Source organism: Heloderma suspectum, chromosome 6, assembly GCF_057233095.1.
Source record: "Heloderma suspectum isolate Gila_16-S chromosome 6, 16-S_ref, whole genome shotgun sequence".
Classification (NCBI taxonomy): Eukaryota; Metazoa; Chordata; class Lepidosauria; order Squamata; family Helodermatidae; genus Heloderma; species Heloderma suspectum.
The window spans coordinates 59,636,142-59,651,364 of NC_139463.1; the positions used below are offsets into that span (position 1 = coordinate 59,636,142).

General features: G+C 48.5%; 1 protein-coding gene across 1 annotated transcript in view; it reads right to left on the bottom strand.

Annotated features, from left to right (window-relative positions):
* Positions 1–2,073: 2,073 nt before the first annotated feature.
* The window catches only part of LOC146340960 (vomeronasal type-2 receptor 26-like), a 32,343-nt gene continuing 19,193 nt past the window's right edge, over positions 2,074–15,223 (bottom strand). The window contains exons 4-6 of the mRNA XM_084807287.1: positions 13,679–13,872; positions 3,742–4,611; positions 2,074–2,207 (exon numbers count right to left, since the gene is read on the bottom strand). Of these exons, the coding sequence (XP_084663413.1) occupies positions 2,074–2,207; positions 3,742–4,611; positions 13,679–13,872 (1,198 nt within the window). The remainder of the gene's footprint in view (positions 2,208–3,741; positions 4,612–13,678; positions 13,873–15,223) is intronic.

A 15,223-nucleotide genomic window follows, 5' to 3' on the forward strand; every position in this document is an offset into this window, starting at 1 on the left:
TAGGCTCACTGCCTCTCGTTCCAGAGGTAGCACATAGCCCTCCAGACTGGTAGCCATTGATAGCCTTCCTTTCAGAAATTTCTCTAACCACCATTTAAAGCCATCCAACTTGGTGGCCATCACTACATCCTGTGCTAGCGAATTCCATAGCTGAATGATGTGCTGTGTGAAGAAGGCTATGTATCCTGAATCTCCCACCAATCAGCTTCACAGGATGACCCCGGGTTCTAGTATTTTGAGAGAGGGAGAGAAATATCTCACTATCCACATTCTCCACATCATGCGTCATTGTGTACACCTCTATCATTTCTCCCCTTACTCACCATTTTTTCAAAGCTACACAGTCCCAGATGTCGTAACTTTCCTCATAAGATCCATTCCTCATGGAAGGCATCGAGACACGCAAGATGCTCCGGGGGGCACTGTGCATCTGGATCAGCGGAGGGCTTGTCACAGGCACACCGTTCTCCACCTGCCCCTCATTGCTCCACCACCCACATGTTAGAGGAAGTGGTTTCACCCGCTGTCAGGAGAGGGGGTGCTCTCCAGATGGACGGCTCCTGGCACCATCAGTCCAAAGGCCTCGTGCAGCTACTTGGTTCTTTCCTCCAGAATGGGATTTTGTGGAGGGAAAAACAAGACCGACGCAGCGCTGGGAAACACAAGAGGATACAGATTTCAGAGAATTCCGTGACAGATCTTGGTGAGGCCGAATGCCAGCGCATTCAGCCCCCTGAAAACCGTCGTGGAACGAAGGCCCCGCCCCCCAACCCACGAAAGGCTCATGGGAGGAAGTGTCCACTGCCCCCACCCCATGAAAGGCACGCAAAACGGAGCACTTACGTGCTCCCATCCGCATTGCTGTGTGAATGGCGGCTGTCCTGCAGCCACCATTCGCTTCCTCCTTCTTCAACCGTGATAGGCTACGTAAATACTTACGTAGCCTATCATGGCTAATGCAGGGACACCATTTGCGTCCCTGTGGAGGCGGTGATAGGCTACGTAAGTATTTACGTAGACTATCACGGCGGGGGGAAGGAACCCCAGCCTACTCAAATGGCGGCGGCTACCGCCATTTGTGTACACTGAGGTTTTTTTCCCCCTGCCATGATAGGCTACATAAATATTTACATAGCCTATCATGGCTCACTACAGGGACGCAAATGACGGTGGCTACGACAGCCTCCATTTGCGTCCCTGCGGGGCTGCCCAGTGGCCAGATATCCGGCAGCGGAGCGGAGCCGGCCAGCCAGGATTCCAGGAGGAGGCACGGAGCACCTCCCCCCCAGCGAGGATTCCGGGGGGAGGGACGGAGCACTTCCCCCACCTGCGGAGCCTGGCGGAGCCTGGCGGAGCCAGGTAAGCAAGGTTTCATACACCCCTACAAGAGGATTAAAAGTGGAAGATGGCGATGTCTGAAAACCTTCTCAAACCCTGTGAATGAGGCCTGGTAATTGTGTACTGAAAGCCTTCTTGAGTGGCAGTTTGAGGACCCTGATTCGATAGAATTCGGTTCTCTTCACGGTCCTATCACTTTATAGAGATAAGTTCTGTTGTTGATCTGTTCATTTGATAATATAAGATCGAGCTGTATTTTCAAATCTCCTCAAACTGTTTTGATGAAGAACGGTCTGGCTGGGTCAGATCTGTCAGAACGTGATCTGCAGACAATTTGGCTTTTATCTGACTCGTATTTATCTTGGTACCGTGTATGTGGGGTTAGAGGCGGATTGCAATAGCAGGTGGTCTGATGCCCAGGGAAACCAATAATGGTAAAAGGGGACAATCCTGTCTTCTTGTTGGTTCTTTGTTCATTAAAATATCTGGTGCTGAATATTCATCTTTAACAAATTGGGATGCAGTTCCCATAACATGAAATAAACCAACAAAGAAACAAGAAAACATTCCACTCAGTCAAATGCCTTAAATTGTCTTTTAACAATTTGTCTATTAAAAAAAACATTCTAGCAAGTGGTTAATCCATGTAATAAATTGGGCTGCAGCATTTTTATGTGCAGCCACCCCAACTCTGAGCAGTGAGACATTTCAGGAGTTCCAGCTCTTAGGTATGGTTCATTTTCCGTAGAAGGAGACCTCTGTGATTGACATGTTATTTCTGCCTAAATACAGGGTGAGCATAAGGTGATGAACCACAACATTAGTGCTCCAACAGGGCCCTGTTCCACTTCCAATGTCCAGGGGAACCCCTGAGTCCAACAAGATTTACTGCAGAGAGCAAAGACAACCCTCTACCTCCTTTTCAGATCCACTTATGGCACAGACTGTCCAAGACACACAGGAGCTTCGCTGGTTTCTATTCTCACGCCAAAGGCAATCAGGATATTCCTCAGGGAGAGAGAAAGAGAACAGTCACCCTCCCCCAGAAGAGTCCAGTGAGGGGAAAGAAAAGATGAGTCGTGCCACCTCTGCCCACCAACAATGTCTTGACCCATCCCATCTCCCATTGAAACACACCAACAGAAGGCTGCAGGCTATCATCTGTCCCTTGTCGTGTCATTAAGAGGGGTTGCTTTCAGGTAGGGATGTACAAAAGTCACTTACCTTTCCGCAGATTATGTTGATGGGGGGGGAGGTGTTCTGTCCCTCCCCCCGGAATCCTCAACGGGGGGGAGGCGATCTGTTCCTCCCCCCTGGAATCCTCCACGGCTGGCGGTGCTCCGCAGCAGCTCTGCGGAGCAGCTGGCCAGGCCCAGGCCAGAGCCATCTGCAGCCGGATTTTTGGCCATGGAGGGCTCTGCGTAAAAAAGAAAAAAAAATTGTATTTGCAAATGGTGGCGGCTACAGCCGCCGCCATTTGCGTTCCTTATCTTTGGCCATCTTAGTCTACGTAAATATTTATGTAGACTATGACGACGAAAATAAAGGGCAACGCAGATAGCGTAGCGGGCGCTATTTGCGTCCCTTTTTGATTCACCGTTTTAGCCTACGTAACTATTTTCGTAGACTAAGATGGCCAAAAATAAGGAACGCAAATGGTGGCAGCCATAGATGGGTTTTTTTGTTGTTGTTTTTTACCCAGCCATGATAGTCTATGTAAATCTTTATGTAGCCTATCACATGTTGTAAAACAAAAACAAAAATGACAAGACTGCAAATGGCGGCGGCGGCAGCCGGTCGGAAGACCAGCCACCACAGCCGCTACCGCCGGAGCCGCCGCCGGAGCCGCCGCCTCCTGGAACATCTGCCCCAGGTAAGTCTCATCCCAGGAGGGATCCACGAGGGGGGGGTGGCAGGCCATTCCACCACGGAGTTCAGGGGGCCGAATGCACTAGCACTGGGTCTCACCGAGATCCGTGGCGGAATCCTCTGACATCCCTACTTTCAGGCATCTACTCTACCTAAGGAAATCTTAGAACCAAGAATTACACAGTTGGGAGGGAGTTTGAATCTCTTTGCGCTCAGAGTCTTTGGTCTGTGAAGTGCCCTCAAAGGTCATTCAGACCATCCCCAACCCTATAGATAAGATTAAAGCCTTCCAGAACTTTAAGCTAACAGACAAAACACCATTCCTCCCAGTCAGTATAAAAATATACAGCAATACAGAAGTGAACTAGGTGGTTTTATTTTAAAATCAAAGAAATTGGGATCACAATAAATCCTGTGAGAACAAATAGGTAGCTGAATTGTGAGTGATTGATGGGCAAATGAATTAGCAGGGAGTGTTTTTTTTTAACAATGTATTGAAATCACAGTTTCCTCTCCTTCTTAGGTGATCTTTACAATTGAAACTGGGCCTCAGGAGAATAATGTAACATTTGGGAAGGAAGATGCAAGCCAGCAGACCAGTCCCAGAGGCCAAGATGGAGAAGATTTCCACAGCCACCATGGACTTCCCCTTGGTGCTCAGGTAGGTGGGCACAAAGGAGACCCAAACACTGCAATGCACCAGCATGCTGAAGGTGATAAACTTGGCTTCATTGAAGCTGTCGGGCAGTTTCTTTGCTAGGAAAGCCACCATGAAGCTAACAAGAGACAGGAAACCCATGTAACCCAAGACAGTGTAAAACATGGTGACTGAGCCTTCGTTGCATTCCATGACGATCTCTCCAGGCAGGGAATGGAAGTTTACGTTAAGGAATGGTGGTGAGGTCATCAGCCAGAAAGCACAGATCACAGCTTGGATGAGGGGGCAGGCCAGGATAATGGCGTTTGTCAGTTGTCTCCCCAAGAGTTTTCTGGCCATGTTTCCTGGCTTGGTGGCCATGAAGGCCAGAACTACCATGACAGTTTTTGCCAAAATGGAAGAAATCGCAACAGAGAAGATGATGCTGAAAATACTTTGTCGCAGAAGGCAGGTGAGCTTTGTGGGTTGGCCAATGAACAGGAAGGAGCAGGGGAAGCAGAGCAGGAGGGAGATGAGGAGGACATAAGCGAGGTCTCGGTTGTTGGCTTTGACGATTGGTGCGTTACGGTGTTGAATGAAGGTTGCCAGTACTAGAGATGTGATCAAGGAGAGGAAAAGAGCTAGAGAAGCTAAAATTTGCCCCAGTGTCTCTTGATAGGAAAGGAAATGGATCTTCTTGGAGATACACTGGTCTTGGTTTTTGTTTGGGTGTTGATCTTCTGGGCATGGGGTACAGCGAGCTGCATCTGGAATGAGCAACAATGATTGAAATATCGCAATCATGACACGATGTTCATTAAGTGGAGCCTTGTTCAGCCCTCAAGGACAGGGATGGAAATAGCCATTCTCAAACTTAATGTACACCTCTGATCATTTTTTGTTTAAGTTTTGGCCATCAGGATAACGCAGGGACTCAAAAGGCATCCCTGCATTAGCCTTGATAGCTATCACGGCTAGGATGAAGAAGCGAATGGCAGCTGCACGGCAGCCGCCATTCGCAAATCAGTGCAGATGGCAGCAGGTAAGTGCTCCATTTTGCATGCCTTTTGGGGGTTGGGGGGAGAGGGCTTCGTTCCGCCATGGATTTTGGGGGGGCGAATGCACTGGCATTCAGCTTCACTGAGATCCGTGGCGGAAATCTCTGACATCCCTAGATAAAAGGGGGAAATTGTTTGACATTGGATTAGGGGTGGATGGACTCACTGAGTCCAAGTTTGCTGGATGCAGGAGCCGCTGCCCCTGCTGCCCACCCACCCAAGCCTGGCCGCATGAGCCCTGGTCCAGGAGAGCCCTGCAGCTGCCCATTCCCCCATGTGAGCCACCATTTTGATGCAAGACAGGGGCTCTAGTTTCCATATATGTAGTGTTGTGCACAACGGTGTCTGTAAAGGGCCATTTCTACAACAGGATAGGCCTCTAATGTTGTGGAAATGGCCCTTTCCAGCCACCATTGTGCGCAACATTACATATACGAAACACTAGATCCCACATCTTGCATTAAAATGGCAATTTGCTTGGAGAACAGGAAGCCCCTGGGCACAAGCAGGTGGGTCCGGCACATCCCAGGGGCTCGCCAAGCCAAGGTCGGGGGCGAGTGGGGCAGGGGGAGTACAACAGACTCTCAGACCCAGTTGGGCACCCGCAGTATCCCTGCATTGGAGTAATGTCCTCCAGTTGGCATATGGATGACCAACCACCTGCCCTGGTCAATGTTCTGCCCATGGTTCTAGAATAAATATACATGAAAAGTGGAGCCAGGACATATTCTGCAGTTTTGAGTATTAGTAATTTCTTGGGAGACTTTATTAGGGATGTACGAAAGTCACTTACCTTTTCGGTGGGGTGATTCACGGGGGTGGGGAGGCGCTCCACACCTCTCCCCGAAATCATAACCTGGCCGGCTCCACTCTGCAGCAACTCCACAGAGCCACAGGCCAGGTGCATTTGCAGATGCCGTGTGGAGCCTGTGGATGGAAATGGCAGCGGCTATGGTGCCTACTATTTGCGTTCCTGCTTTCTGGCAGTAATAGGCTATGTAAATATTTATGTAGCCTATCACGGAAAAACAAACATGCGCAATAATGGCAGCCGCTATGCCATTTGCGCCTCTGTATTTTGCCGTGATGGGCTACGTAAATATTTACGTAGCCTATCATGGCCTCTACGGGGAAGCAAATGGCGTCCCTGCATTAGCCGTTATAGGCTACGTAAGTATTTATGTAGCCTATCACAGCAAAAATAGGGAAGCGAATGGCGGCCGCAGATGTGGCCGCCATTCGCAAAGCAGCGCGAACGGCACCAGGGAAGTGTCCCATTTCGCATGCCTTTCGGGGTGGGCTGGGGCGGGACTTCGTTCCGCCACAGATTTCGGGGGGCCGAATGCACTGGCATTTGGCCTCACTGAGATCCATGCCGGAATTCTCTGACATCCATAGGCTTTATTTTATTATTTGAATAGATTTCTTAAGGAAGTCAGGAATACTTTGCACATAACATGGATTTGTCAAAAACAAGTCCTGCCAGACAAACTGATCTCATTTTTTGATCAAGTAATCTCCCTTGTAGACCGTGGGAATGCCGTAGACATCATATACCTCGACTTCAGCAACGCTTTCGACAAAGTTCCCCATGATATCCTGATGAGCAAACTAGCTCAAAGTGGACTAGATGAAACAACGATCTGGTGGATCCACAGTTGGCTACAGAATCAGACTCAAAGTGTGCTTATCCTTCTCAAACTGGGCAGAGGTAACGAGTGGGGTACCGCAGGGCTCAGTCCTGGGCCCAGTGCTCTTCAACATTGTCATTAATGACTTGGAGGAGGAGGTGCAGGGAATGCTGATCAAATTTGCAGATGACACAAAATTGGGTGGGATAGCTAATACTTTGGAAGACAGAAACAAAATTCAAAGTGATCTGGATAGACTGGAGCACTGGGCAGACAACAACAGAATGACATTTAATAGAGATAAATGCCAAGTTCTGCACCTAGGAAAAAGAAAACAAATGCACAGTTACAAGATGGGGGATACGTGGCTCAACTACAGTACAAGCGAGAAGGATCTTGGCATTGTTGTCGATCACAAGCTGAATATGAGCCAACAATGTGATGTGGCTGCAAAAAAGGCAAATGCTATTTTGGGCTGCATTAATAGAAGCATGGGGGCCGCGGTGGCTTAGTGGTTAAGACGCTGAACTTCAGACTGGAAGGTCTGCAGGTCAGCAGTTCGAGACCCGAGTGCTGCGTGACGGAGTGAGCTCCCATCTTCAGTCGAAGCTTTTGCCAACCTAGCAGTTTGAAAGCAAGACATTGCAAGTAGATAAATAGGTACCGCCTCGGCAGGAAACGTAACAGCGTTCCGTGCACCTCGGTGTTCAGTCATGCCGGCCACATGACCACGGAAGCGTCTTCGGACAGCGCTGGCTCTTCAGCTTAGAAACAGGGATGAGCACCGCACCCTAGAGTCGGACACGACTGGTAGGGGACACCTTTACCTTTACTTTTTTTTAATAGAAGCATAGCTTCCAAATCCCGGGAAGTACTAGTTCCCCTCTACTCAGCACTGGTTAGGCCTCATCTGGAGTACTGTGTCCAGTTCTGGGCACCACACTTTAAGAAGGATGCAGACAAGCTGGAGAGGGTTCACAGGAGGGCAACAAAAATGATCAGGGGACTGGAAACAAAGCCCTATGAAGAGAGACTGAAAGAACTAGGCATGTTTAGCCTTGTGAAGAGAAGACTGAGGGGAGATATGATAGCACTCTTCAAGTACTTGAAAGGTTGTCACAGAGAAGAAGGCCAGGATCTCTTCTTGATCATCCCAGAGTGCAGGACACGGAATAATGGGCTCAAGTGACAGGAAGCCAGATTCCGGCTGAACAACAGGAAAACGTTCCTGACTGTAAGAGCAATACGACAATGGAACCAATTACCTGGGGAGGTGACGGGCTCTCCCACACTGGAGGCCTTCAAGATGAGGCTGGACAGCCATTTGTCAGGGATGCTCTGACTTGGATTCCTGCATTGAGCAGGGGGTTGGACTCGATGGCCTTGTGGGCCCCTTCCAACCCTACTATTCTATGATTCTATGATTCTATGATTCTATAAATAAATAACAGAGGTACGCCATCCAGAATGGTATTTATACAAAAACATTTCCTAGGGCAAATGGCACACGTCCCCTTGTCCATGACCTCCCCCTGTCCGCACTTCACTCTTAGCCCAGTGTGGTCTGCACTTTTATGTGGCTCTCAAAGTCAGAGGTACCTGTGGAGTTAGAAATTGTCCCTGCTGGACAACGGTCACATCTGTAGCAGCAAACCGGCTTCCCCTCTGGAACTCTTCTCTGGTGCCCTGGAGAACACTTCTCCACACACCTCGCGACGGACACCTCCTGAAAGGAAAAAGGCAAACAGCGGAGGATTTCCACCTGGCAACAATTGCACTGAATGCAGCTACTCAACAGAGTCTCCCATTGCATGATGGAGGGGATTGCAAGGTGATCGGAAATACGTGGTATCGCTGCCTCTTATTAGAAAGGCAGGTTAGCAGAGTGAGGATTTGCAAGTCCCACATTCACATGTATAGTGTAGGGGTAGACGAAAGTCCTTTACCTGTCGTCGAAGGACGTTCGCAGTGGGGGGGAGGCGCTTTGCTGCTCCCCCCGCAAAGTTCAGGCCGGGGGGGGAGGCTTCCCGCCTCACCCCGGCCAAAATTAAGGCCGGGGGGAGGCTTCCCGCCTCGCCCCGGCCGAAATTCAGGCCGGGGAGGAGGCTTCCCGCCTCGCCCGGCCGCGAACACAAAAGTTTTTTTTTAAAAAAAAAAACGCCCCCTGATAGGCTACGTGACGATTCACGTAGCCTATCACGGCTAGATCTGCAAAGTCAGCCATGATAGGCTACGTCAATCGTCACGTAGCCTATCACGGGTGAGTTTAAAAAAAAAAAAAGCACGTACGCTAATGGCGGCCCCCATAGGGAGCCGCCATTTGCGTTCCTTATTTAGTCGCTGTAGTCTACGTAAATGTTTACGTAGACTACAGCGACCAAATAAGGAACGGGAATGGCGGCTCCCTATGGGGGCCACCATTATCCGTACACGTTTGTTTGTTTTTTTAAAGTCACCCGTGATAGGCTACGTGACGATTGACGTAGCCTATCATGGCTGACTTTGCAAATCTAGCCGTGATAGGCTACGTGAATCATCACGTAGCCTATCAGGGGGCTTTTTTTTTTCTTTGATTGCAATGGCAGCGGCGGCAGCCGGTTGAAAGACCGGCTGCCGCTCCCGCCCCGCTCGAACACCCGCCGAACCGCCGGCCGGACCCGCCACCGGGAGGGACATTCGGTGAAGGTAAGTCCCGTCCCAGGGGGGGTGCAGGGGGCGGGGGGGTTCGGAGGATTTCTCCCCGAAACTTGTTCGGGGGGCCGAACACGTTGGCGCTCGGCCCCCCGAAGTTTCGGGGAGAAATTCTCCGCCAACCCTAGTATAGTGGCCATACTTTTCCTTTAGTTAAGAAATAGAACAGCTTTGCTCACACATCATCCTGCATATAATGGATGCACAGCTTGCAGTTTCAAAACAAGAATTCATTGAGTCAGTTTCTCTGTGTTCAGGCAGGAGAGAGAGCAAGCCAGGTGCACTCCCAGCAATGGAGAAAGGCGGGGGGTAGGGGAGGAAGAAACAGGAGGCCACGGTGGGCTACAGAGTCCTAGGGCCAGCTATGTCAATGCTTTGACTAGCTTAATGCCAAACTGCCCCCTCCCTTTAACTTGCAGACGACGTTGCACTATCCTCAACAGGAGGGCTGAATCTCTCAGCACCGTTGTAAGAGAGGCTCCTCTGCAAGACATCAATTCTACCGCCAGAACCAGCTGTATCCAGACGAGGCTAAGGGGACAGGGAGCCTCCACCCAGCAAATCCCTTCCCTTTCCCATTATATCAGCAAGATCATCCCATCCACTTTCCCCCTCAGTGCAGAGAGAGAGAGACGGAGCTCCATACCTCTCTCTGTACAGAGAAGGCGACCTCGTCCTGCAGCTCTACCTGAACTGGGTGGGTGCCCCTGTCCTGCCGCGTTCATGTTCCAACTGGGGTGTAAGGCTGACACCAGAACATTCCCTTCAACCCCACCTCTGTCGCCCATGCAATCACCTCAGGGTGAATGGTGAAGTCTTGGCCTGGGGGAGCCCCTGAATCCACTCCCCCAACTTTCACAGAATAAAAAGATCCATTTGGGAAGACGATCCACTTCAGGATATCCCATCTCTTGCCATTTTCCGTGAAAGAGACTTCATCTCCAGCGCTGTTGTTAAAGCGGATGCTCCTCAAAGAGGCAAGAATCTGAAAAGCAAGAGATACTTAGAAAATGGGGGAAATTGTGAATGAGTTCTGGCATCTTCTAACACTCTGTAACTGCCATCAAGTTAGGAGACTGTTTTTTTCCCTGGACTCCATTAGTAAATTACTGCCTAAGATGCATCTTATTTTGGCATCTCTGCTCGGCTATGCTTGTGGAATAGTTCAGGCTTTTTTGGCTGGTGCCTACTTGCTACAACACACCCTCCTATCTTTGAGTGGGAGCTGGAGAGGTTTTACTCATGGCAGCAAAGAGAGCAACATCTGGGGTTTTGCAGCTGGCTGTCAAGATGGAACATAGATGGGGGGAGCTGCCTACTGTTTGCTTCTCAGGGGTGTGCTGGGGAACAGTGCCACTTTATGGATAAGAATTCCTCCCTCCTCACTATTCATAGTTGCAACTGTAAAATTATTCTGCAAGTGCCATGAATCTCCTCTATCCCCGCCTCCCTTTCCAGTGCTCTTTAATGCAAAGGACGGCCACAGAAGCATTTCCATGGGGACACGTCTTTCTTCAGGGCTTAAGAAAGGCTGACTCCACTTCTCCCAGGCCCCCCATTTGCTTCCAGGATCAGACCACTGAGAAATCACTGAGGTGCTTTCATACACTTGCCCAGGGTGAAAGAGGATGTTACCTGACACGGCTGGATGTCCAGGAGCCTCCTGCCTCCCCCCATCAGTCCACGTTTGGATCCAGACACAGCATGTAATGCGTGTGCCACAGAATAAACACCATTGTAGATCCTGTAGCTGTGACTTGTCATGCTCATTTTGAACAGGTAGTGTGGCAGGTCCTCTGCCTTCTCTTTCCCAGTACAGATTCTCTTTCCTCGTGGAGAGGTTTTTTCGCCTGATTTCAGAAACTGACATCTAAATGCCCTTTTCCACCAAAAACGGAGAAGGACTTCTTGCAGTTGGAGTGGATCTAATGCCCCAAGAAAATGCTGGAATTCTGGCACATCCCTTGTGTGGACTTTGAGGTGCAAAGCATCATAGAAGATTTTTAGATACTCCCCACCTGAGGGGGCTCCTGCTGCAGCCATTTCCCAATAGGATGTCAGGATCCAAACCTTCCTAAATGGGCTCCTGGTCTTTCTTTCATGATTCTCCAACAACAGTGCTAATTGTCATAGAGTACTGGACTCCCCAAAGAAAATCATCACTTGGGGCTCAAACCAAGAACTAGATCTACTTTCTATCCGACGCCGATAAAGTGGGTCCGTTGGATTGAATGTTTCAGAGATGCCCACACAGATGTCATTTTGCTTGAGCATTGGGGTCAGTGTCTGGATGAAATGTTCAGCGCTGTCACCCTCGGGAGCAAGGAGCCCAATCCAGTTCCAGTGGAAATACAGGAGCAGCCGGACTAAGCCCACATACTGAGGAATTTCACTGGGATCAATCCGATAGAAGGAAGGGAATGGCCCTTCCCCTCCCTGAGCAGGGTCCAAAAAGCCATAACCGAGCTGAAGGAAGGAATTTCCTATGTTGTAGCAGAATGTTTGGGCATCTAGCACAGTTTTAATGGCATGAGTTTCTATGGACTACTAAAGCTGACCGTGGATGCATAAAGTGCTATCCAGAAGGAAGATGGACATGTTAAAAATACATATATAAAAATAAAGTGAAGGACTGTGATGTTGTTAAGTCTTCCCCAGGTGTGGATATCACCCCCAAAAGTCAGAGTGAGCATGCATGTAACCTTAAAGAATTTCGTAGCAGTCCAGTGAATGGGCTCTTGTGTCTAAATTCTAGAAATGTATTGGGGGCTTTCTGGCCCTCCCCATATATAATAGTTTGGTCATAGCAACCTAAGAAGAGTCCTGCTGAATCAGACCAAGGGTTCATCTCATCCAGCATTCTGTTCCCAGAGCTGCAAACCAGATGCTCGTGGGAAACTCACAGGCAGGACATGAGTGCAATAACAACTCCTGCCCTTGTTCCCCACAACAGGCATACAGACGCATCGTCCCTACGATACTGAAGGCAGCATTCAGGCATCAGGACTGGTAGCCAGTAATAGCCTTCTCCTCCAGGAATGTGTCCAATCCCCTCTTAAAACATCCCAATTGGTGGCCATCACTGCATGTTGCGGAACTGAGTTCCACAGTTTAACTATGCGCCGTGTGAGGAAGTCCTTCGTTTTATCTCTCCTGAGGCTCCCACTGTTCATCCTCATGGGATGACCCCAGGTTCTAGTACTATGAGAGATGGAGAAAATGCCACCCTAGCCACTTTCTCCAGGCCATGCGTCATTGTGTACACCTCTATCCTTTCTCCCCTTATTCACCTTCTTTCCAAAGATAAACAATCCCAGATGTTGTGACTCTCCTCATAGGGGAGTTGTTCCAGCCCCTTGATCATTTCAGTTGCCCTGTTCGGCACTTTTGCCATCTCTGCAATGTCCTTCCTTGGTGTGGTGACCAGAACTGTACACAGGATTCTAAGTGTGGTTGCACCCTAGATTTGTATAAGTGGAGTTTGATCATGGAAGTTTTATTTTCAGCTACTTTGCTAATTATGCCACACATGGAATTTTCCTTTTTCACAGCAGCCACACACTGGGTTGACATTTTGATTGAGCTGTTCACCGCAACCCCGAGACCTCATTCATGGTCAGTCACTGCTAGCTCAGATCACATCAACACGTAGGTGAAGTTGGGATTTTTTGCCCCAAGGTGCATCACATTACACTTGCTTACACTGAACTGCATTTGATCAAACTGGATCCATTCTTCATGGAAAGGCATCGAGACACGCAAGATAGAAAATGGGAGGCAATGTTAGTGGGGCTGAAAAAGACATCCCTGAAGTGCCCCCACTTGAAACACTTTCTGTTGACATCCCATGGTGTGTGGCTGAAACATGGGCCATTTTAAATGGAAATATGAATATAAGAAGAGCTCTGCCAGATCAGACCAAAGGTCCATCTAGTCCAGCATTCTGTTCACACAGTAGCCAAGCAGCTGCCTGTGGGAAGCCCACAATCACAGCATGATTTCCTTATGCACCTCCATGGTCATGTTCCCCTCCAACTGGTGTACATTGGCTTGCTGCCTCTGATACTGCTGGAGGTCGCATGTCTCCCTCAGGACTAGTAGGCATCGATAGCCCTATACGTAAACTTCAGACAAATGTCACCTTGTCATGGGAGTGGGGCCTCCCCCAAGCCCTGGGGGGGTAGCTGCCTTAGTTGATCACAGCAAGAACAGGGCCAGGGCGCCCGATTCCTCCAATCCAGAATACAGGCAACTCAGACACTGCAGGGGCAAATCTGTTTCAGAGATTGCCCTGTCCATCTTGGTGATCCTGCGATCTGCAGGCCTCTCATATCCATCCCTTATGGATCCCCTTACCTGTGGGATCTTGTACATGCCTGTTAGGGATGCTATTTCTCTGGAAGATTTGGAGTCAAGACCCCCAAGAATGGAGAGCAGTTTATCCTGCCGGTCACATTTATAATTGGGCATCATTCGCCCCCGAGTGGACAGCAGAGAGAGGCTGTTCTGATTCATCCATCTGGCAAGGTCCTTGTGTTTATACATGTGGAAGCCAAGCATTGTGTTGGGAAGGAGAGCCGGATCCTTGTTGACCTCTGTGATGGCAAACGCCAAGGCCAGGAAGTGCTGGTAGTTCGTGACTATCGACCTGCAGTGGAGGGAGGGACATTGGGAGGTGGGTGAGGATCCCAACAGAACTGATGAGAAGTGCAGTGTTAAAACAGCTTCTGCTTTAAACTAGCCTATTATTCAGAATCATGAGGACATGAAAATAGTGTTATTTTTAGAGGAAGGAGCATAATTCAGGGATAGAATGCCTCCTCTGAAGGTTTCTGGTCCCAGGATCCATCCTTGGCATATACAGGCTATCCTGGGAGACAGAGAGAGAGAGAGAGAGAGAGAGAGAGACCCTGTCTAACACCCTGGAGAGCTGCTGCTACCTCCGAAAATGGTAAAAATTACAGCTATCACTTTTGGGAAGAATTACAACGATTAAAATGAATGTATTACCTAGAATGTTATTTTTGTTTCAAATGATACCCATTATTACATCGGATTTACCTTTTAAGCAGTGGCAGAGAGATATAACAAAGTGGATATGGCAAGGAAAAAACCCAAGAGTTCAAATACAAATTTTCCAAGATGCAAAGGAAAGAGGTAGCTTGGGATTACCAGATTTGAAAACCTATTTTTCTGTCTGCTGCTTGATGTGGATGAAGGAATGGGTGACGTTGAAAAATAGAAGACTTTTAGAACTAAGAGGAAATGAATTGAGATATGGGTGGCATGGTTATTTGTGGTATGATAAAACAAAAGTGAATGCAGATTTTAATAATCATTATATAAGAAGGAGTGTATGAAGAATTTGGAATAAATATAAATTAAGGTTTTATCAAGAAACACCATGTTGGATATCTTCCCAAGAAGCAATGCAGATAAGACAATTTGATAGCACACATAAATGGATAAGATCTAATGATTTACTGGAATTGTCACAAGGGGAATATAAGTTAAAATCAAGGGAAAACGTATTGGAAGAGGGTAGGGATGTCAGAGAATTCCACCACAGATCTCGGTGAGGCTGAATGCCAGTGCATTCGGCCCCCCAAAGCCCATGGCAGAATGAAGCCCCCCTGCCCCCTCACCCCACAAAAGTGGCCTCCCCCAAGCCCTGGAGGGGTAGCTGCCTTAGTTGATCACAGCAATAACAACAAGGAGTCTTGAGGCGCCTTGTTCTTTTATGACTCTTGAAGGTGTATTTATGTCAGATTGGAAACCTTTTATAGAATTTGTACAAGAAATAGAGAAAAATGATATCTATGTATGTAGATTTTGAACTTTGAGATGGTTGGCTCTCTTTTCTTTTTTTTCTTTTGTTGTTGTTGTTAAAAATTAGGAGAGAAATGAGATAAAGTCTGTGGACTCAGTGTATGATATACAACTAAGATAAGAAGTAGAGAATAATAATAAGGATTCGTTGTGTAAGGGGAGTCAAAGGT